The sequence below is a fragment of the Felis catus genome, chromosome D2 (genome assembly GCF_018350175.1).
Source record: "Felis catus isolate Fca126 chromosome D2, F.catus_Fca126_mat1.0, whole genome shotgun sequence".
Classification (NCBI taxonomy): domain Eukaryota; kingdom Metazoa; phylum Chordata; class Mammalia; order Carnivora; family Felidae; genus Felis; species Felis catus.
In genome coordinates this window covers 64547681-64570760 of record NC_058378.1, presented here as the reverse complement: position 1 = coordinate 64570760, position 23080 = coordinate 64547681, and the positions used below count along the sequence as shown (strand labels likewise).

Sequence of the window (23080 nt, the reverse complement as noted above, 5' to 3'; positions counted from 1 at the left end):
CTGTTGCCATTAAGAGGACACGGGCACCATCCTCACTTTGATATTCTGACTTTAAAAATATATTAATGGGGCACCTGGGTGGCTCAGTCGGTTGAGCGGCTGACTTCAGCTCAGGTCATGACAGCTCAGAGCCTGGAGCCTGTTTCAGATTCTGTGTCTCCCTCTCTCTGACCCTCCCCCGTTCATGCTCTGTCTCAAAAATAAATAAACATTAAAACAAATTTAAAAAAAATAAAAATATATTAAGTACTCATATGTGAGAGAGACAATGAACCCCGTTAGAATGGAACTGGCATGTCTAACAAAGCTCATCTAGTCCTTGTCTTCTAGCTGAGTCATTTAACTCAGATCAGGGGAGTCAGGAAGAGCATTCCAGAAGAGTGGTTCCTGGAACTGAGACTTGAAGACTGGCAGGTGCCTCGAGAGGGGTGTCTAAGCCAAGGCCTCAGCGCAGAACAGGGCCTAGCCTGCTGGAGCAAAACAGCAAGAGCCATGTAAGAAATGAGAACATGTATAAAGTGCATTTGCCAGTGCCTGGAATGTATTTAAGTAATCAGTGGATGCTGACTCTTACTAGCTAATTTGTTAAAAAGGGAAAGGTCTTTTGAGCATTTGTCAGCTGGCTAGAGCATGAGCTCTAAAATCAAACTTCTTTGGTTCACACCGCAGAATGGATGTTTCCTGGCTGCGTGACCTTGGGAAAGTCACTTTCCTCTGTTGGTTCATCTCTAAGCAGACGTGATAGTATCGCCTACTCCATAAGGCTGTGGAGAGGAGCAAATGAGACTCAAAAGGGTCATTAGCAGAATACGTAGCACATAGTTATCACTCAGTGAATGCTGCCCTTTTATTATTGTATTGAACCGTTCTGACTTATGAACAACTACTTCTTATCATATGGCTTATAAACCAGGAAATCAATTCTTGCCTGTATTCTGGTCACCCAGACTCTAATTCTATAAAGAGAGAGAAGCATACACAAAAGCAGAAACAAGAAATTGCATTGTCTGTTTATTTACCCAGCAAAACACTCGATTATCTGCTACATCTCAGGAACTATGCTAGCCTTTATGTATAAAGGTAAATAGGAAAGACTCTTACCTTCCAAAAGTTTGCAGCCTGTGTTCTCTGTCTCACAAATGTTAGATCAATAGTTCTTAACTATCGTCATCATTATAATTAGGGAATGCGAAATTTAGTTTTGAACAAGTGAGTAAGCAAGATCAACTTGGCTTTCTAGAAAAATCACTCTCACAACAGTTTGTAGGGTGAGAGGTACGTAGTCATTGCCATACATTGTATGAACATATAAATTGTATACATGCAAGAATGAACTCATACAACCCACATGCATAGTTCAGAGCCCACGGACTGACATGCTATATGTACAAATACCTCTTAGGTCTCAATGGCTTCCACTCTTTCCCTCCACCTCTCACTGCAGCCACTTGAACTTTCTTGCTATTCCACAAACATGGAGATCCAGTTCTTCCTCAGGATCTTTACACTTGCTCTACCTTCACCCTGGAGCATATGTTTTGTTCTGGGCACCGTGGCACTTGGTGCAGCTTGTCTATTACTGAGGCAGGCAGGCAGTGAACACACAGAGCGGGAGGGTGGATTAGCATGGGAGCAGGCTGGAAGCCAGAAGATCTGCACGGAGCGTGACAGTCCAGGTGTATGAGCCAGGGAAGGATTGGGGATGGTGAGAGGAACTCTAACTGAAAGGTATTTGTGAAACCAGATCCGCGGTTTCTAACATAGAATGAGTGGCAAGGAATAAGGAATCTACATTGACTTTATGCTTCTGGGTTGGTGCCCTGGATATACATTGTTTTTTTTTTTTTTCATTAAGATATGGAGATTACAGAAGGGGTGGGGGGCGTGTAGGAAATGATGAATTTCTTAGGAACATTTGGCTCCTAATGGAGTCCAGAGTCAAGTCGGTGATTTTTGAGTTCTAAGCATGAACTTTATTAGTTGAAGGTCAGGATGTGGATGATATTGTCCACCTAGCGGGCCTCCGTAGTTAGAATCGTTCCCCCCCCCCCATTTTTTTCTTCAGTTGAGCACATCCTGAGAACCTGAGAACCACAGGGCTGTCTCTACCTGCTCATGCACGCTTTGTCCTAGACAAGCTGACCTTAACACCAAACAGGTGGTATTACATATGCTTGGGCAGTGACACACACACACACATATGTGTCTACACATACACAGATCTTTAAAATCCAACAAAGAGTAGAGAATCATCACATCTAAAGTGGTTTGGGGATTTGTGAAGTCACCACCACCACTAGATTCCCCTGCCACCCACCTGGACTCCATGAGGTTTCCTTCATCCTGTTTACCGCCACAGATATGACCTCTTGGAAAGACTTTGCATCTTCCTGTGAAGTCTCGTATCATGGCTCTTCTTTTAAGGACTTCATACATGTAAATTTCTAAAGTTTTACACATATATAACTCAGGTTTTAGGCCTGGAAGAAAGACCAGTAAGTGGGAAATATTGAGATACAATGGGTCACAATATATATTTTTCTCCAAAGCAGGGGCAACCCCTGGCACTTTCCTCAGGGAATAGGACTGTCACGTTTTGGAGACTTCCAGAACTAATACGTATTCTCTTCAGAGCAGGGAAAGGTGAAGCAAAGAAAGTTCTTCCTTCTCCATGACTCGTCTTTTCTCTTGTGCCTCAGGTCCCCTGGAGCATGTACACCTGTCTCTTCCCTTTGTCACCACAAAGAACAAAGAGGTCAATGCAACTGCAGTGCTGTGGCCCAGCCAAGTGGGCACCCTCACTTACGTATGGTGGTATGGAAACAACACAGAGGTGGGTCAGACTTCCACGCGGCATCAAATGGCAGCTCAGATCACACTGGCTGAAGGGAAAAGAGGAAATGAAATGGCTTCTGTAACTCAAGGGTCTAGGGTAGTCCTCGTTTCGGGGAGAGCAGGCTCTTAGTACACCAGTCATCTCAACAGTTTGTTGCCTTTGTCTCTCTGTCTCTCACCGCACCACCCCTACCCCTTATCTTCCTCTACATTGGCCTTCTTCTCCAGTGAGATTTGCCTTTGCAAAGACCCTTTGCAGCAACCTGAGCTATTTAACTGTGACCACCTAGCAGGGAAAATGAACTGTCTTTCATAGAAGTTCTTACAAATGTCCCAGAATGGAGTATTATTGACCAAGCCTTCCCAGTGGTGGGAATGGAAAAAGAGGTGATGAAATCAGTCTCCTTGGAACCACATGGTCCAAGAGAGGGGAGAAAATGGTCCACAAAAAGAAAAAAAAGCCAATGGATAACAGAGAGTCCGAAGCAACAAATACTTACTACAACCCAGCCCCCAAATGGTCTTCTCACCCTGAATCAGACGTAGCCACAGCTTTACCCTTTATGTTTTCCCTGTGAAAAACCATGGCCTGTGACCAGAAGTCAGCAACACCTTTAAACTCCATAGAGACCATAAACCTCACTTACTGTAAGCCCTTCATTTTCCAGAAAAAAAATGAGGAGGACACACAGGAGGTGGTTTCCCCACCTCATTCAGCGGCTTCACCAGAGGCCAGATCCAAGGCCTCCCTGTGCCCATGGGAATTGTTTTCCCCTCATACTAGGCTGCAAGCTCCGTTTTGAACTGACTCCATTCTCAGAGATTCAAACTGGCTTCCAGATGTCAGTGCAGGCAGCCAGCCTCAGGCCTCCCCAGGGGGCGCAGGGATGAGTTGGTGGGACTAGAACCCTTCATCTTCCTCCAGCAGAGTCGTTTTCCTGCACTGGGGGGCTTTGCTCTTCAAATATAGTGCAACTTATTCCAATACAAATCTGTTTCTACCCCAGAGCTTAATGTTGGCTCTCACTGGAGACCTAATTTTGCACAGGCCCAGGGAAGATACCTCTCCTGACCCCAGCCCTGCTACATGCCCGGTGGGGGAAGGAAACGCTCACCTCTATGGCTAATTTGACTCAGCTGCTGAAAAGAAGCCTTTTTTTTTTTCTTCTGAAACCTCGCATATAAATTTGACCCCAGTAGGGCCCACTACCCACAGTGGCAGGGGAGAAATCTAAGTTATTTGCCTGAAAGCTAGTGCTAGAAGGTGAACATACTAAACAACTTTCTTTCGTGTCTCCTTTTTTTTTTTTTTTTTTTTTTTTTAAACCTTTCAGCATAAAACAAATTCTCCACAGATTGTGTCGAGTAGACTTCTTATGCCAGGCTTTGGTCTTCCCTCTGCCATACAGGGAGGAACATGAATTTAGATTTTAACATTAATTAAGAAAAGACAGGAAAGAAAAATGTTTGTGAGGAATGAGTTGAGGGAGGTCAGTAAGCTAATAATCTTTTCCTCCAGGACCCCAGCATCCGATTATATTACAGGCACTACTCCAAATCCTTTTTTTTTTTTCTCTTTTTCTTTTTTTCAGTCCTCAAACCACTATCCAATTAGTACTTGTTTCCATAGCAGCTACTTCCAAAAACTGCTGATAGGGCTTCTCAGAGGAACCAAGCCACACAAGGCCACTCCAGTCTAAATAGTACAGTTTTGGTGTCCACGATCACTGTGTTCCATTGTAATTTTCTATAAATGGTACACCCTGGAGATGAACAACCGGAAGCTTACAGATTTTCAATGACTACTGCTTAAATCTGGATTAATATGAACTGCCTGTTTTGGTCTGATTTGAGTATTTCTTTGTATTAAGGGATCTGCCTGCTCTGAGCAGGTTACAGATAGAGAGCTATATCCCACCAAACAGCAAGACCTACCAGTGTCCCCAGACTGCTGTGTAAAGATACCGGAAGAGAGGTGTCATATTCACAAGGAATGGGCAGAGTTACTTAGGGTCGTGGTTCTTGTAGCTCCTTTCTAGCCTGGACTTGAGATGATGGGGAGGCATACATGGAGCCGGTCACCCAGGGCCACACCAGGAAGAGCCTTTGCTGACTTAAGTGGCTTGTTGGTGGATCAGAGCTAGTGGCTGTCTCATCTGTAATTGAGCAAATGTCCCCTGACTCTGGGCCTTCACCCATTTTAGCCTCTGATCACCTTGGAGGGAAGCATATCATTCAAGTTTACTTCTGAAGGGATGAACACCATCACAGTCCAGGTCTCTGCTGGGAATGCCATCCTGCAAGACACAAAGAGCATCGCGGTGTATGGTGAGTGCCCTGTCTACACTAACCCGTCGCTGGGCCCAAGCTCAGATGAACTAGCCTGGTGCTTTTGTCCCACTGGCCACCCTGGCTCATGACCTCTAACCAGGGAAAAAAGCATAGTGGTAGAGAAAGAGCTGAGTCAAGTCTGATCTCCTCCTTTTGGGAGAGGTGGTTCCCCGGCATAGTTGCTGTCATAAGACCCTGGGGGGTGCTTATTGGAGTGTTTCCTGAAAGTGGCTCTGGGGCACAAAGGGCAACTCTACACCCATTCACCTGGGTGGGGTGGAATGAGTTTCATTATGTATAAAGTTGATCCATTCCATTTGGTATTCTGGTGGTGTTTGAATAACTAAAACCCCCATTATAAAAGAAAATAGATAATATTTAGGCTTTTGTTCAACTTTAAGGGGCACCTGGGTGGCTCTGCCAATTAAGCATCTGACAGCTGATTTCAGCTCAGGTCATGATCTCACAGTTCATGAGTTTGAGTCCCACATCAGGCTCTGCGCTGAATGTGGAGCCTGCTTGGGATCCTCTCTCTCCCTCTCTCTCTGCCCCTATCCCACTCATGCGCGTGCGCGCTCTCTCTCTCTCTCTCTCTCTCTCTCTCTCACACACACACACACACACAATAAATAAATTTCAAACAATTTAAAGTTTAACTTTAAGAGTCTTGATTATTAAGAAGAATCTACCAATATGTAAATATTCTGAAGATCTCTTCCAGAAATACATATCATTAAAAAAAAATACTCTGATTAAATTAAAAGCATTATCATGCAGATGTCATGTATCATCATAGATTGGATATTGGTTGAACAAGCAATGATACAGAACAGTCTGCTAATCAGTTGGGGAAGTTGAATGTAGTCAGAGTATTGCACAGAATGAAAATATACTGAAATGGAAAGATAGGATCTCTGACTTCAAATGGGGGATTAAAGACAGTTTATACATATCGATCTCATTTTGGTAATTTTTTTTTCTGCACCAAAAGATAGATAGGTATGCACTGAGTGTTATAGGTGGATGATAAAAATGTGAAAATTATTGTTAATATGAAAGTGGTATATATGCACCATGAAAAATTAAAATTTAAAAGTAGATAGGAAAGGTAAATGCTGTGCAGAGAGAGAGAGAGAGAGAGAGAGAGAACCAAAGACAGGGATGAAGGGAGGGAGGGTGAGACCAGGAGTGAGACAGAAAGAGAGAGACAAAGAGAAACTAGCTAGTGGTCCGGATATTATCAATTGCCCCAGTCCCAGAATTAATTGGCTCTGATGCAGGTACTGCTTTCATTGCTCATCTTGCGAACTTGACCTTCAAATTCAAAAAGCAATTTATAAGCATTTTTGAACAAGTCTGAGGACATTATTCCTCGCATGGCTGGGTGTTAAGAGTCATAATGTGTCCTCCGTCCTCCCCTCCCCTCCCCCACCCCCCCAGGCCCCTGAAAGTAGCTTGATTAAGCCCAAACAGTGAGAGCAAACCAGGGCTGTGGTTTTCCTAACAAGGTCCCGTCAGTGAGGCAACCTCTTAGCCAGGTGGCCAAAATGGGGGAGTGCCTTTGCCTCTCTTTCCTTCTTCATCTCTTTTCTATGCTCAGTGAATGCACTGAATCCTCACGACGACCTAGCATATAGTAGGTGATGTTAATACTCTCATTACTTCAGCGGGACAGATAACTTGCCCCAGCTAGTATGTTGTGGATCTGGGCTTCTAACCCTGCCCTTCTAGACCCAGGGCCCATGCTCTGAAATTACCCCCACTAAATAGCTTTCATGTCTTTTCCATCTGAGACTTCCTTTCCTCTCTTTCCTTCCTGGATGTCATAGGTGACACTAATGGGCACTGACCCATGATTCCCAACAGATGTTCTCTTGGTTAAGCCTATCAGCAACCTCATCAGAACCACAGAGAGAACGTTAAACCTAGAAGGTCTTTGGCCTGACCTGGCTCATGCCATCATTTCACAGAGAGGAAATCGTAGCTCAGAAATGGGAAATTACTGGCTTTGAGTCATTCTGCTATTCGATGACAGCTCCAGCAATAATAATAATGGTGATGGTAGTGGTAAAAATTAACATTGACAAAGCCCTTACCAACATCTGTTCAAAGCACCTGATACATATGATGTTTTATTGAATTCTCTGAGCAGACTTATGAACAATAGGCTATATTTACTCCTATTTTTCAAATGTAGAAATATGAGCTAAGTATAATAAACAGATTGAGCCTAGGAATCTGAATCCAGAGGGAATGTTTCTAACCACTTTCCACCCACTTGCCCGGCTTAGTTATCCTTCTCCCTAAAATGTCTTTAAAGGTGTCATCCAAGAGTGGATCTCTCTCCATCAAATGAGCTACCTTCACTAAAATTGTCTCTTTATCAAAAGCGTGAGCAGGGAAGTGGTCTTCCCTCCTCTAACCAAATTTCTGAGCAAACATCCTTCATTTATCTTAAGTTAGATGAAGAGTCAGAGTTTCAGGCATATTACTAGAAAATCTTTTTTTTTAATTGTTTTATGTTTTATTTTATATTTGAGAGAGAGAGAGAGCATGAGCAGAGGAGGGGCAGAGAGATGAAGACAGAATCTTGAAGCAGGCTCCAGGCTCTGAGCTGTCAGCACAGAGCCCAACACAGGGATCAAACTCACAAGCAGTGAGATCATGACCTGAGCCGAAGTCAGGTGCCCAACCAACTGAGCCACCCAAGCACCCCTGTATTACTAGAAAATCTTAATGAAGTGTGTGATCTATTAAAGATACATTATATCACACAGAGTTAAACAGGCAAGATTGAACTCACCTAAAATAAAAGTCAGGAATATTTTTAAACCCGGGGATGAACTAGTGGAGGAATTCAGAGGTGAGGAATTATCACCGTCATTAGGCTGACTGTGTTTGCTAAATGGTGCTCATGAAAGGTAGTTTCCTTCCGTGTCATGGACAGAGGTCCATTGTGCCTGCCTGCCTGCCTTCCTTCCTTCCTTCCTTCCTTCCTTCCTTCCTTCTTTCCTTCCTTCCTTCCTTCCTTCCTTCCTTCCTTCCTTCCTTCCTTCCTTCCTTTCCTGGTACACATGGCAAGAGTATGTCAATCTTATTTTTGTATTGAGATACAATTGATGTATAATATTTTATCAGTCTCAGGTATACAACATAATGATTGAGTATTTGTATATATTGTGAATTAATCCCCACAAGTCTAGTGAACCTCTAGCAGTGTATGTAGTTACATTCTTTTTTCCCTCATGATGACAACTTTTAACTTTAACTATTTTAGCAATTTTCTTTTTTCTTTTTTTAATTTTTTTTAACGTTTATTTATTTTTGAGACAGAGAGAGACAGAGCGTGAACAGGGGAGGGGCAGAGAGAGAGAGAGAGACACAGAATCTGAAACAGGCTCCAGACTCTGAGCTGTCAGCACAGAGCCTGACGCGGGGCTCGGACTCACAGACCGTGAGATCATGACCTGAGCCGAAGTCGGACGCTTAACCGACTGAGCCACCCAGGCACCCCTGTTATAGCAATTTTCAACATTCAATGCAGCATTAATAATTACAGTTACCATGCCCTGTATTATATCCCTGTGACTTATTTATTTTATACTTAGAAGCTGTACCTCTTTACCCTCACCCATTTTGCCCACCTTCCCACTCCTGCCTCTGGCAACTACAAATCTGTCCTCTGTATCTGAGGGTTTTTTTTGTTTTTGTTTTTTCTACATTCCACATATGCGTTCCACACTTTCTGTATCGGTTTATCTTTCTATGGAGAGTAGGTTATCTCCATATCTTGGCTATTGTAAATAATGCTATGGTGAATATGGGGGTGCAGATATCATTTCCAGTTAGTGTTTTTGTTTCCTTCAGGTAAATACACAGAAGTAGAATTCCTAAATCATCTGGTCATTCTATTTTTAATTTTTTGAGGAACCCCATACTATTTTTCTATCTTTCTTGATGGCTGTATTTCAAAGATATGGTTCCCAGGTCCTTAAGAAAGACATTCCTGGGTTGGAGAAGATGTGCATCTCAAAAGAGCAGAGGAGAAATCTACAATTGCAAGTTTTCGAAAGTAGTAAATGCTCTAGGAAAAGGGAGGTCAGTGGCTGTGGTCAGGAAGAAATTTGCCTAAATTTAGTCAAGCTGAGGGGAACATTAGGGCCATCATGGTCAGACTGAAGGAAGCATTATATTTGGGAAATGGACCAGGAAAAGATTGTCCACCCAAAGCCACAAAATAGACTGTGGGAAAGAAAATCTAATTTGCATTGTTTTCCTTAATTTGCTTCAGGGCACAGGTTTGCTTTAAAAAAAATGTAAATATGCTGCAAACACATGTGCACACACACACACACACACACACACACACACCACAGGTGGCCTGTGAACAACACGGGTTTGCACAGGTCCACTTATATACAGATTTTTCTGATAAATACAGTACAGGACTATAATGTATTTTCTCTTATGATTTTCTTAATAACATTTTCTTTTCTCCAGCTTACTTTATTGTAAGAATACTGTATATGAAACATACAAAATATGTGGTCATCGACTATTTCTGTTATCAGTAAGTCTCCTGGTCAACAATACACTATTAATAGTTAACTTTGGGGTGCCTGGGTGGCTCAGTCCCTTAAGCATCCAACTTCATCTCAGGTCATGATCTCGTGGTTCGTGAGTTCGAGCCCTGCGTCAGGCTCTGTGCTGACGGCTCAGAGCCTGGAGCCTGCTTCAGATTCTGTGTCTCCCTCAATTTCTGCCCCTTCCCTGCTCATAATCTGTCTCTCTCTCTCAAAAGCAAAGCAAAACAAAACAGAACATTTTTTTAAATGAATAGTTAAGCTTCTGGGGAGTCAAAAGTTAAATGTCGATTTTCGTGTACCAGGGTGAGGGAGGGCATCCTAACCCACACGTTGTTCAAGGCTTAACTGTATGTATGTATGTATGTATTTCGGCTACTTATGCTTTCCACTGCTCCCACATGCACCCCCTGCTTGTTGAGTAAGCTAAAGTGTGCAACTCCTGTCCCCTGCTAGTGGGCCCGCTAAGTTATTACAGAGAGAGCTGTATCATTTTTCTGTTTGTGTCTTTTTATTAAGATAAACACCTTCCCTTACAGATTTGGTTTCTATGGTTTGGTAAGAGGTTCAGGGAAAATGAAAAAAAAAATCAACTTACATCTTTTTTTTTAATTTTTTTTAATGTTTATTTATTTTTGAGACAGAGAGAGACAGAGCATGAACAGGGGAGGGTCAGAGAGAGAGACACAGAATCTGAAACAGGCTACAGGCTCTGAGCTGTCAGCACAAAGCCCAACACGGGGCTCAGACTCACGGACCGCGAGATCATGACCTGAGCCGAAGTCGGCCGCTTAACCGACCAAGCCACCCAGGCGCCCCTACCTTACATCTTTAAAGTGAAAAGTTAGGGTTCAGTGAGTGATTCCTTGGGGCTTCCATTTTCCATGCTGCTAATTAAGATGCATTTCATTATTCTCCATCAGAACTGAAGTGGTGATATTCATATAGGTGACCAGTGTCTCATAAAATGGACAAGCTTTGAAAAATAGGACTTTGGAACAGGCTAACCACCGAAATACACACCTTATAATTTAAGAATCTTCAAAGCCTGTGCCTAATAAGTCTTTAGCATTGTTAGGAAATGCAGAAGTGGGCTCTTATGTTTTCCGAATGTGTAATTGGCATTGCTGATGTCACTGAGCCACTACTGAAACATGAGGACATGCTTAAAACAAGAAAGAAATGGAGCACATGCACAGATTACAGAGAACCTCTAGAGAAGTTTATGCATTCATTCATTCAATAAAAATTTATTAATTAGGGGCACCTGGGTGGCTCGGTCGGTTAAGCGTCCGACTTCAGCTCAGGTCATGATCTCACGGTCCGTGGGTTCGAGCCCCGCGTCGGGCTCTGTGCTGACCGCTCAGAGCCTGGAGCCTGTTTCAGATTCTGTGTCTCCCTCTCTCTGTGACCCTCCCCCATTCATGCTCTGTCTCTCTCTGTCTCAAAAATAAATAAACGTTAAAAAAAAATTTTTTTTTTAATTTATTAATTAAATGACTAGAAAAACCTACCATGTGCAGGGCACCATCCCACAGGGCCAGGAACACAGAGTTTCCATCCTCATTGACCTAGTATTTCAGTAGGGGAGACAGACAGTAAAAACAAAATACTTTAAGTGGCCAGAAGTCTGAAGATGACAAATAGGGTCATATGATGAAAGGTGTCTGAGGCTGCGGAAGGGAGGATAACTCAGGTTGCGAGTGGCAAAGGCTTTTCCCAGGAGAGACTGCATGATGAGAAGGAGCCACCTGTGCTGTCTCTGGGGAAGTGGAAGAGTGCTGATATGGGAAGGAGCATGACAGCATGCAGAAGCAGGGGGAAGACAGGGTCCTGGAGCACAGGGAAGCCTGTGGACGTGAGGCAGGAGAGAAAGCCTGTACCAGGTTATGTGGGGCTATGAAGGACATGGTTAAGAAGCTGAATTTTTAGGGGCACCTGGGTGGCTCAGTCGGTTACACACCACCTTTGGCTCTGGTCATGATCTCAAGGTTTGTGGGTTCGAGACTCACATGGGGCTCTGTGCTGACAGCTCAGAGCCTGGAGTCTGCTTTGGATTCTGTGTCTCCCTCTCTGTGTCTGCCTCTCCCCCGCTCATGTTCTGTTTCTGTCTATCTCTCAAAAATAAATAAACATTAAAAAAAATTTTTTTAAAGCTGAATTTTTATTCTAAACACCATGTGGGGCCACTAGCAGGTTTTAGGGCAGCGACATGACCTGACTTGTACTCAGCTAACTTATCCAGGGCTGGGCTCTGAAACCCGTCACTGTGCTTGGGCCAAGGCCACGCCTCCCATGTGCCAATCCCAGCTAATGACAGAGTGTGACAGGGATATTAAAGCAGGCCCATTCCCAGGGTGCAGGGTACTCCTTCATCACTGATGTGCCTTCAGAGACTCCCTGACGGTCCTGCTGAACCTTCTTCACACTGCAGGGTGGTCAGCAAGCCTTGCTCCCTCTCTTCCATAAATGTCACATATGCGTCTGTCTTGGTGCTGTGGTTCTCCGAGTTCCTCTGGCTTCCCGTATTCTCCCCATCAGACCCTTGCTTTTGTCATCCCATCCTATCTTGAGGATCACGATGAACTCAGGAGCTACAGAGAGAGTGAACAAATTATTTGGGTTAAGGAGCTTAAAATTCCATCAAATGACAGTTCCATACACACAAAACATAGCAACAGAATGACAATAATAATAATTATAATCATGTAATCAAATAATAATAATAATAATAATAATACAATCATATAATGATAATGGGGATAGGTGCTACTCACAGTAGTGCCCTTAAAAAAGACAATGAAGGGGCGCCTGGGTGGCACAGTCGGTTAAGCGTCCGACTTCAGCCAGGTCATGATCTCGCGGTCCGTGAGTTCGAGCCCCGCATCGGGCTCTGGGCTGATGGCTCAGGGCCTGGAGCCTGTTTCCGATTCTGTGTCTCCCTCTCTCTCTGCCCCTCCCCCGTTCATGCTCTGTCTCTCTCTGTCCCAAAAATAAATAAATGTTGAAAAAAATTAAAAAATAAATAAATAAAGACAATGAAACATGGTGGGGAAAGGATTCAATCAGTAAGTGCTCGAACTAGAGCTTGAATACTGTGTGTGTGGACAATAGAAAGGATGGGGTGCTCCTTGGAAGGGACAGACAGTAAGTGCCGAAGCTCAGGGTCAGAAACCTGCCATGCATTCAGGGCATGCTGGGCCTTTCGTGTCTGGGAATGCACAGTCCAGAACTAGGAACCGTGGGCAAAGGCTGCAGAGCAAGGCATGGGCCAGACCTAGGGCTTTGGTTTCGAAAACGAAGGCTGGGAGAGGTAGCCGGCTTAGAATGGGAATAGCAGATTTTCCTTCCAGAAGGCTCTCTGGCAAGTGTGGAGGAAAAAGACACATTACGAAGGCTTTGCATAAAACATAAAGTACAGCACACTTTTGAGAAAACTCATGGACTTACGGTGATCACCCTACTGTTGTATCCCCAGAGGAATTCCGGTCCCTTCGCCTGTCCTTCTCTCCGAACCTGGACGACTACAACCCTGATATCCCCGAGTGGAGGAGGGACATCAGCCGAGTCATCAAAAAGTCCCTGGTGGAAGTGAGTGCAGACAGTTCCTTCTCTTGTCCCGACACGTTTTTCTCTCTGTCTTCCAAGAGCTGCATGGTGAGGGCCTCTTGTGCAGAGAGCTGACAGGGCACGAGCTAGAGCCCGTGGGAGGTCTGGCTAAACACCTGCTTTCTGCGTAGTAGATCCCCATGCAGGCAGACACAGCACAGTCGCTTGAGTTAGGGGGATGAGACTGGGAGCAAACACATGGTCCTTCCGCCTTGTGAAACTTTTCTTCTGCTTAGAGAAGAGAAACATGGAAATTTATGACCACCATATTCATACAGCAGGGTTCATGATCAGGTCATTAGTAAGTGTAAGATCAGCCACCTGCTCAACACTGAAGGGACACAGCATGAATACGATTAGTGAGAGCAACCCTGGCCTCCAGCCCCACAGGCAGTGAGCCCTCGGCACGTGATGGTCAGCCGTCTCTCTGTGTCTCAGTTCTTTCAAAGGCATTTCTTTCCTGCAACCACCCCAATGGGGAGGGTATTATTGTCCTCATTTTGCCGGCAAAACAGCTGAGTTTCAGAGACTTTAAATAACTTGTTTAGGTCTCACAGCTAATAAGTGATGAAGCTCCTGCATTGAAGTGAAGGGTCTGAGTCCAATCTCTGGGTTTGTACACATGAAACACAACCCCCTAAGTTTTCTGGGAGAATACCAAGATGGTGTGGTTTATCCCTGTCTGAATATCACTGATAATTTGGGAAAACAGTCTCTTTAGGCACATCTTCCCCTGCATATGCCACTTTCATGAGTAAGCAGAGGAATGGGGATATCATCTCATGGAGCTGCTTGGATTTATTGCACAAACCCAGAAAATCAGAGATGAGCTGTCTTTCCCCAGGGTATCTTCTTAGTCTGAAAAGGAAAATCAGTTGAGGGTGTTTTAGCCATTGTTTCCTGGACCCAGGAACATCATGCCTTGTGACATAAAGAAGCTGATGGGCTAAAGGCATTCAGATAACCCCTGCTCAGAAAACAGATCTCATGTCCAGCCTTTTGACAAAGGGCCGGCCTTGTCCTCATTCATGCCATTGTCTGTGTTGATATTTATGTAGAACTTAACAGTATTCCAAAAACTCTTCTCAGTGCTTTTCCTTTGTTAGCACATTTAATCACAAAAGAACTAGCTTCTGATGTAGGTACTCTGATAATTCCCATTTTACAGCTGAGGAAACTGAAATAGAGACCTTAGGTATCCTGCCCACGGCCAAACTGTTAGAAATCAGACTCGAATCAGACCACCCTCGTGGGATCCCAACCACTCCATTCGATGGCCATCCTTTGCTTTATTACATGGAGAAACAGGAATACATGGAACAGTGGGGTGGAGAAGGACTACCTTCATGTGCCTCTGTGTAAATGCCACCTCACCTTTGTCTTCATGACTCAGCATCTGAGACCTTGGTGGTGGCTAAATATCATGGCCACCAGGGGGCGCAGCGACTAGACTACAGGCCCCCTGGAATGGATCCTTCTGGCCTTGGAGCTGTTTGTCCCTGGGGTGACAACTGGTTTCTCTCCTCCGCTGTCCAAGAGAGATGACTCACACCCCTCAATGAGTCCACAGATACCTTCCTTCCATCTGTAGCATTCTGGGGATCCATATCCCTATAGGCCTCCCAGGTAGCTGCCCGACTCCCCCAGGTGATTTATCAACTAGGCATTAGCTCGGCAGTGACCAGTCTTCCAGGCTGCTTTGTCTTCACATTTATAGTCTAGGGATCACATCCCCTGGGCGTCTACCTTTCCACCAGCTGTCCAGAAGGCTAGAAACTCCTGCTCATCAATATTTCCAGGCTGCCGCATAGCATAATCAGCTAAATACAGAATAAACATGTTGACTCAACATCTCTCAGGACAGGGTGTTGTAGGGTGGAGGGGCCAATCCCTTCCAATTTCAAAGACTCGTTGGCTACCCAATCTCCGGAGGCAGCTGACCCAGCCCCTGGTTCCTAGCATCCCACCCTGTCTTCGAGATGGGTAGTTACACTTGGCTAATTCCTTAAGCCCTAAGGTACCGTACTATCAATTGGACTCTAATAAACCCTGTAAGAGATACAACTTGGGGTCAACTTTTTTTGGCATGTTTCTTCCAATTTACTATGTAACAGAATATTATCTAAAAACCGGTTCCCTTTATCTCATCAAATGGGATTTTTCTCTTGACACTTCACAGTGAAATCTTTAAGCAAACGTCATTCAATCAACATTTTTGCATATAATGAGGATGATTCAGATATAATGTCTGAGTTTCAAATCGAGGAAGGCCCTAAAAGAGGATGTTAGCTGGGATAGGGGCTCCTGCATGTAAGAGTCAGGCGAAGGGAGGCAGTACAGCCGTGCTTGAGAACACGGGCTTCGTGGTCAGACCAGAGTTCCAAACTCAGCATCACCACACACTGCCTGGGTGGCCTTGGGCCACTGTTTAACCTTCTTCTACCTGCCACATGTCCTGTGGCAGAAATAGAGATGCAGCACACACATCCCTTGGGGACAGATCGCTAACTTCGCCCCTGGGAGTGTCATTGGCACGGGCTTCAGCGGCCTTGCACCGTGTCAGGTCCTTTCCAGAAAGCTCACGTCCTTCTTGCCTGCCTGCACCCCCCACCCTCTCAGAGTACTCCGTGCTTTTCCATGCTTCTCACCACCTTTTCCTATGGGACTTATCGGAGCTTCTGTCTCTCCCTCAGGCCACAGGGGTCCCAGGCGAGCACATCTTGGTGGCAGTGCTCCCTGGCTTGCCCACCGCAGCTGAACTCTTTGTCTTGCCCTATCAGGATCCAACTGGAGAAAGCAAAAGGTCAGCGGAAGACCTGGAGCAGGTGAGTCCCCCAGGTGACATTCAGGTTCCGCAGCAGTCTGAGCCACACCCCTGCTGGTACCGATCACCAGCACAGCAGCTCTCAGGGCGCTGGACCTGAGAGGGAGCACACTGGCTGCTTGTGGAGTCTTCAGCATTGTGGTCCTCTGTGTCTCGTCCGTGATCTGGTGATCCTAACTACAGCATCACCACAAAACTCACGCAGGAGTGGTGACTGTAGGCAGTGGCTAAACCATTGGGAATATATCTCCACACTAGAGAACACGGTATTTACAATGAATTAGATAAATCTGTGTGACAAATTGTCCAAGATACTAAGTGGGGGAAAAAGGAAGTGGCTGAATAATGCATGGAGGTTGAACCCATTTACTCCTTTTGTTTCTTACTTTTATCACGAGCGCATCGCAAGAATCAAATGGCGTGACACACGTGATGTCTTTTTTATTTTTAATTGTTTTAAATTTTTTTAAATGTTTATGTTTTTGAGAGAGAGAGACAGAGACAGAGTGTGAGTGGGGGAGGGTCAGAGAGAGAGAGAGACACAGAATCTAAAGCAGGCTCCAGGCTCTGAGCTGGCAGCACAGAGCCCGACACAGGGCTCGAACCCACGGACTGAGAGATCATGACCTGAGCCGAAGTCGGATGCTGAACCGACTGAGCCACCCAGGTGCCCCCATGATGTCTTTTTTAAAAGGTATGACTTGTATACAAATCGTCAATCCTCTGTACCCCCACTATGTGAAATTAACTTATTTGTGTTTGTAATAAATGAAGTAATATTAGCTCTAGATAATCTCTAGTGGTTCGTGGGGTCCATTTTTTTCCTCATGTCCACCATCTCCTGCAGTATTAGACTGGTGTGTGTGTGTGTGTGTGTGTGTGTGTGTGTGTGTGTGTGTTTCTCTTTCCTGCCCCCTTTGATCTTTGGCCTATCCCTCTCTTCCTTTTAACCTCAAAAGATTCTTTAATCTGTGTTGTGAGGATTATTATTATTATTATGCTGTTCTCCTTTCTCTACTTCCTCCTCTTCTTCCTATTCTCCCTCTCCTTCCCCTTCCCCCTGCTCCCCTTCTTCATCATCTGTTGAGATAAAATGATCAGTCTGGAGCTGGTTACCTCATTAGAGACTGCACGATTCTGGTTTCTCAGTTCTTTCTGGCAGAAAGATTAAAAATAGGATTCTTCTCAGGCTCTGAATAAATACTGGCTTTGTCCCCTCGAGCACGTGGAGTTTTTCAGTTTGCTTAGAATGAGCCCATAATCGAAAGGAAACAAAAATAATACAAAAACAGGGAGGGGGACAAAACAGAAGAGACTCTTAAATATGGAGAACAAACAGAGGGTTACTGGAGGGGGTGTGGGAGGGGGGATGGGCTAAACGGGTAAGGGGCTCAAGGAATCTACTCCTGAAATCATTGTTGCACTATATGCTAACTAATTTGAATGTAAATTTAAAAAAAATAAATTAAATTAACTAAATAATAAAAAGAATGAGCCCATAATCTAGTCCCATGATCTGTAGTCTGCCAGGCTGACTAGAGAATCTCCTATAACAGCCTTATAACAACAACCCCACATTACGGCCAGGCCCACCTCCCAGCACACACCCTCCTTTTGACCCTGCTTTCTCACTTGGCAGAAGGCTCACCTCTGCAATTTCCTCCTTGTACAAGTAAGGAAGAACAAAGCTGTCCTGGAGAGCCCTGTTGAAGTCCATTTCCTAGAGAACTGCAATTGAAGAGCAGGTGGGGCGGGGTAGGGGGGTGGGGGGAGTCCATCAGATTTGCTTCTGACCCCGCTCAGCCCTGGCACTCAGTTTCCCATTATTTTCCACAAGTTATCATCTGCACTTGTGACTTGGTGGGAGCAAGAAACGGATTGCCTCTTCTGCCAGCACTGCTGACAAGCTGGGCGGGAGGTACATCAGTGTCCACAGCCTTTAGGTAGAAACACGTACATTTGTTCCTCCTCTGGAAATCTTACCAGTTCTCCATGAAATCCAGATTCTCATGTTTTCGGGTATGGAAGAGAGTCCAGATTTAGAGCCAGCTAATTTCCTATCACATCATCTGTGCATCTCTCTTTCTCACACTTTTCATTTTTTTTTCCTAAAAGGATCCTATTTTCTCGATGAGAAATGTGGACAGAAGAGGGGTACGTTCTATGAAGCTTCTTTTGCTTGTTTATGAATTTGTCTTGTTTTGACTCTTTTCTCTGGAGTTCTTGTTTTGTTTTATTCTCTCTCTCGTCTGAGAGAGACATTCTGAGAGATGAGTGGTTGTCCCTGAGGCAGCCTGGTGTCACCGATGAACCATCGAATCAGAGGTCTCAAGGCAGCTGGCTTGTTTGAAAGCTGTGTGACTTAGCATTTGGCACACATTCTGGGGAAATTAGCCATTTTATTAGAACACATGGGAGTGGAAACATGTAAACCACATTTCTAGTTTCAGCTCTGATACCCGTTATTTTCATTATTTATAGATGAAGTAATTTAGGATAAGGAAAGTTAAGTAAGTTCCCCAAAGTCCCACAATCTGTAATACCCATTTTGTAGGGTATTTGAGAGAACATTAAAGAAATGATACACAGGGCGCCTGGGTGGTACAGTGAGTTGGGCGTCAGACTCTTGGTCTTGGCTCAGGTCACAATCTCACAGTTGGTCAGTGGGTTCGAGCCCCACGTCTGGGCTCTGAGCTGGCTGGCAGCACAGAGTCTGCCTGGGATTCTCTCTCTCTCTCCTTCTCTCTTTGCCCCTCCCCTGCTTGTGCTCTCTCTTTCTCTCTCAAAAGTAAATAAACTTAAAAAAAAAAAAAAAGAAATGATGTGCAAAGTACTTGGCTTTATAATAAATGCTCATTAAGTGGTAGATAAATGATGGATACATGTGTGGCCATCTTATGATAACAAGAGAATATATGGAAATGCAAAAGGAAAGTTTTGTTTTTTCTTTTTTCTTTTTTCTTTTTTTTTTTTTTTTTTTTTTTTTGAGAGAGGGACAGAAGCAGTGTGAGTGGGGGAGGGGCAGAGAAAGAAGGAGAGACAGAATCCCAAGCAGGCTCCAGATTGCCAGTGCCGAGCCTGACGTGGGGCTTGAACTCACAAAATCCCGAGATCATGACCTGAGCCGAAACCAAGAGTCAGGCACTTAACCGACTTAACCACCCAGATGCCCCCAAAAGGAAAGTTTAAGCTTGTGAAAGAGACTATTGGGCTTGGTCAAGGGCATGTATTGAAGAAAGATGCTGGTGGGAGTGAGAAAAAGAGAAATGAATGAAATCACACAAAATGAAGAAGAGAAGGAGGACAGGCAGAGATAGAAAGCATGCACATGAGTAACTATGCGGGAGTAAGGAAGACCCATCAGAGTTTTCAAGTGGATTTGTATCAAGAAGGGAATCAGACTAGCAGGCTAGCAATTGTCAGTCTGTTTAAGGAAACTACAAGTGTATCCAGCTTATCTAGGACTCAAAGCAAGCAAATATCAAACCCAGCACATGGAAATCAGTGTCCTTATATTAGGGAATGTCCTCATCCTGATTTAAAAAGTCCAGTAACAAAATCAACACATAAAACTGAGCCTTGGGTCAAGATGCCGTGACATGGGCTGCCCTTAGAAACCTGTAGTTTTCAACCCTAAGAGGCTGCTTGGACGCTTCTGTCTCACTCAGTCCCTTTAAAATGAAGGAATTTGAGGTCCCAACACAGAGAAGTCAGTGACTTGCCTGAGGTGACACAGCTTCTGTTTCTACAAGGAATTCAAGCCCGCTGTCCCCCACACGGCCCTGCTGCAGATGTGGATCAGATACCTCTCTGCTCCATGGGCCTGAAAATACCAAGGCTGTTGCACCAAATGAATGAGAAGTGTTCTGTTTTGTTTTGAGTTTGGGGATCTTTTTTCTTTTTATTTCTGATTGCGACTGACAGATAACCAGTTTAAACCAGTTTAAGGAAAAACAGTGACATTATGAGCTTATTTAACTGGAAGGTCCAAGGATACAGTGCCCACATGGATGAATTCAGAGCCACTCAAAAATGTCACCAAACACGCTCCTCCTTCCCTCTTTTCCCCATCTCTTTGCTACCATATGAGAACGAAGCCAATGGGCAGGAAGGCAAGGGTGGCCACAGGAATCTCCAGCCTCGATTCACCTGGCCGGTCAGCCCCATTCAGGAAGCACTGCCTCTCACCCAGTAGCGCCACAGGAGTCTGCACTGGCTTAGCCTGGGTGAAGCAGGCATCTCTTACAAGTCCCTATAGTCGGACAGACAGAGTGCTGCCTCCGACAACTCAGAGGTTTGATATGTTGCCTGGATCAGGGGTTTGGAAAGCCTCTCCAGAATCAACTGGACAGAGATGGGGAAGGACATCGTTCCTCAAAGAAAAATAGGGAGAGAGAAGTAACACCAGGGAGACACATGCAAGTGACTCCCTTTGTAATAAATTCCACAGAAATTTAAAATGAATGCAAAGCAGATCCAAATAACAAGAAGGAACACCCTCCCCTCCCCACTGCGCCCTGAAGTCTACACTCAAATCCCAGATGGAACTTGGGAAGGGCTGACCTCACCCCTCTCTTAATGCTCCAGCTGCTTTCTTGTAAATATACAGCACAGATCTCCCAGCAGGGGAAGAAGTGGGACCCTGGCCAGATGGACCCAGAAGATTGTAAGGGTGAGGCCCCAGCAAAGGGCTCTTGGCTCTCCTCCCTTAGCTTCCCCGGGGGAACGGCGATGCTGGCTCAGATCAAGCTATCTTGTCTGTGAAATAAATTGAAAATTCCTCACAGTGAGAAGTACTTGACCTTGTTATCAGGATAACGTGGGCAGGGTTAATCAAGTAACCTCTGTCTGGGAGGGTTCTACCAGTCTTTATTTCAGATCTCTGGGGAGTAAGAAAAGGCTCACTTGCCCTTAGCTGGCCTCATCAGGGATAACACATCCTACTTCCTCAGCTTCTCAGGTATGGAGCAACCTTTCCCAGGCCCGCCACCCTGTACTCCCTTGCTTCTGAGTCCTTGGAAGCGAACTGATTTGTATCTGGCTCTCCTGGAAGGAGGAAAGACCATCATGTTCTGCCAAGGTTGTTTGTGATGCTGTGCTGGGGAGATAGGGAGCCTACATGTTGTCTTGCAGAATCTTAAAGGGCATGAAAACATTTAGAAGAAACAAAACGATTATGGAAAAAAATGTCAACCATCAACAATGAATTTTCTCCTTAACTGTCTCTCTTACCATATACCTTTGACAGATGCAGAATCCACGATCTAGGGATACCTGTGGCTCAGTTGGTTAAGCGTCTGACTTCAGCTCAGGTCATGATCTCACAGCTGGTGGGTTTGGGCCCTGCATCAGGCTCTGGGCTGACAGCTGGGAGCCTGGAGCCTGCTTCAGATTCCTTGTCTCCCTCTCTCTCTGCCCCTCCCCCATTTGCACTCCATCTCTCTGTCTCTCAAAAACGAATAAGTGTTAAAAAAAAAATTCAAAATCCAGAGAAAGGAAAGGTGTCTCTGGAAATGGAACAGTCTACTAGCAGCATTTTAAGGAATTAGAGATTCATTATGAAATATAATTGATAATCTCAGACTATTACCTGCATAATCTGCCCTGTCCAGATTTTTTTAACATGGGGAGATGAATTATAGAGATACTCTGGAGTTTACGAAGAAGAGCATTAAGGCAGGAAACTCTAATTGAAAGTTGATTAGGTAAAAGTTGGACCAGAAGGAATATGGCAAAGGGACACAGAAACTTAGAGCTGGTGATGGGGAATACAAGGGAAGGAAATATGTATAACCAATGTTTCTTCATTATATCACGCAGGAAACTTCTCAGGCACTTTAATCAAGCTGATTCTTTTGGGCTAAGAAGGAAGGGAATGGAGTATGCTGGTGTTAGATAGAATTAGTGTTTGGTTCCATTGCCCTCTCCATGATATAATCCAAAAATTATGCAGGGTGAAGTGGGAAAGGTCTCCCTCTTTGTTGAGGGATCCCTCAAAGAGATCCTTCTTTGTTGACTCCAAAAAGATGATTTTTCAACTGCTATTTGAAAGGACCTTAATAATGTAACAGGATCAGGAGTGATCTACTTGGGTCAGCTCCAAGGTCAATACAGGCAAGTATCACTGAACATGGCACCAGAATGCTGTCTATGTTCAGTAGGCTTTGCATTCCTCCTGCCAACTTCAGAGATAAACATTAATATTTTGGCCCAGTGTAGCTTTATCATTGATACATCTGCCAAAGACCATTTTGCGTCTGTAGTTTGACCTTGTACCATTTCTTTGGCTTATAAATTTCATAGATTTACCAACTTCTCTGTCCTTAAATTTCTCTTTTTTCGTGTTTCAGTGTTTGACACTTCCATTACAACCTGAGAGTGTGTTTTCCCCTATTGGTTTCATTTAAAATTGTTTGTATGTTAAATGTGTTCTTTGTGTGGTAACCATCACTTCTGTAGACTGAATATGTCCAGCTCAGGGCACTTGGGTGGCTCAGTCGGTTAAAGTATCTGATTCTTGATTTCAGCTCAGGTCATGATCTCATGGTTTGTGGGATCAAGCCTGGCATCATGCTCTGTGTCGACAGCGCAGAAACTGCTTGCAGGTCACTCTTTCCCTCTCTCTCTCTGCCCCACCCTCACTCTCTCCAAGATAAATAAATCAACATTAAAAAACATATTTCTAGTTCCCTGCCTTCTGGATACATGATAGGGTTGTACCTTGGAGTCTCTTCTGCGGACAGAACTGTGTGACTCATTCTGGCCAATGCGCTGGGAGCAGAAATGATTTGTGTCACATCCAAGCTGAAGTATTCAAATGCCAGTTGTAGACCCTTGAGGGCTCTTTTCCCTCCTGTAGTGCTGTGGATAGAAGCATCCACCAGGCTGTGTCCCTATG

The 23080-nt window shown here is 44.6% G+C and overlaps 1 protein-coding gene across 6 annotated transcripts in view; it reads left to right on the top strand.

Moving 5' to 3' along the window:
• SORCS1 (sortilin related VPS10 domain containing receptor 1) overlaps nt 1–23080 on the top strand; it is a 507743-nt gene that overhangs the window by 459858 nt on the left and 24805 nt on the right. For all 6 annotated transcript variants that reach the window (XM_045040656.1, XM_019813798.3, XM_023240902.2 and 3 more), the window contains 4 exons: nt 2700–2833; nt 5040–5163; nt 13228–13340; nt 16052–16183. In XM_045040656.1, coding sequence (XP_044896591.1) covers nt 2700–2833; nt 5040–5163; nt 13228–13340; nt 16052–16183 — 503 coding nt within the window. The remainder of the gene's footprint in view (nt 1–2699; nt 2834–5039; nt 5164–13227; nt 13341–16051; nt 16184–23080) is intronic.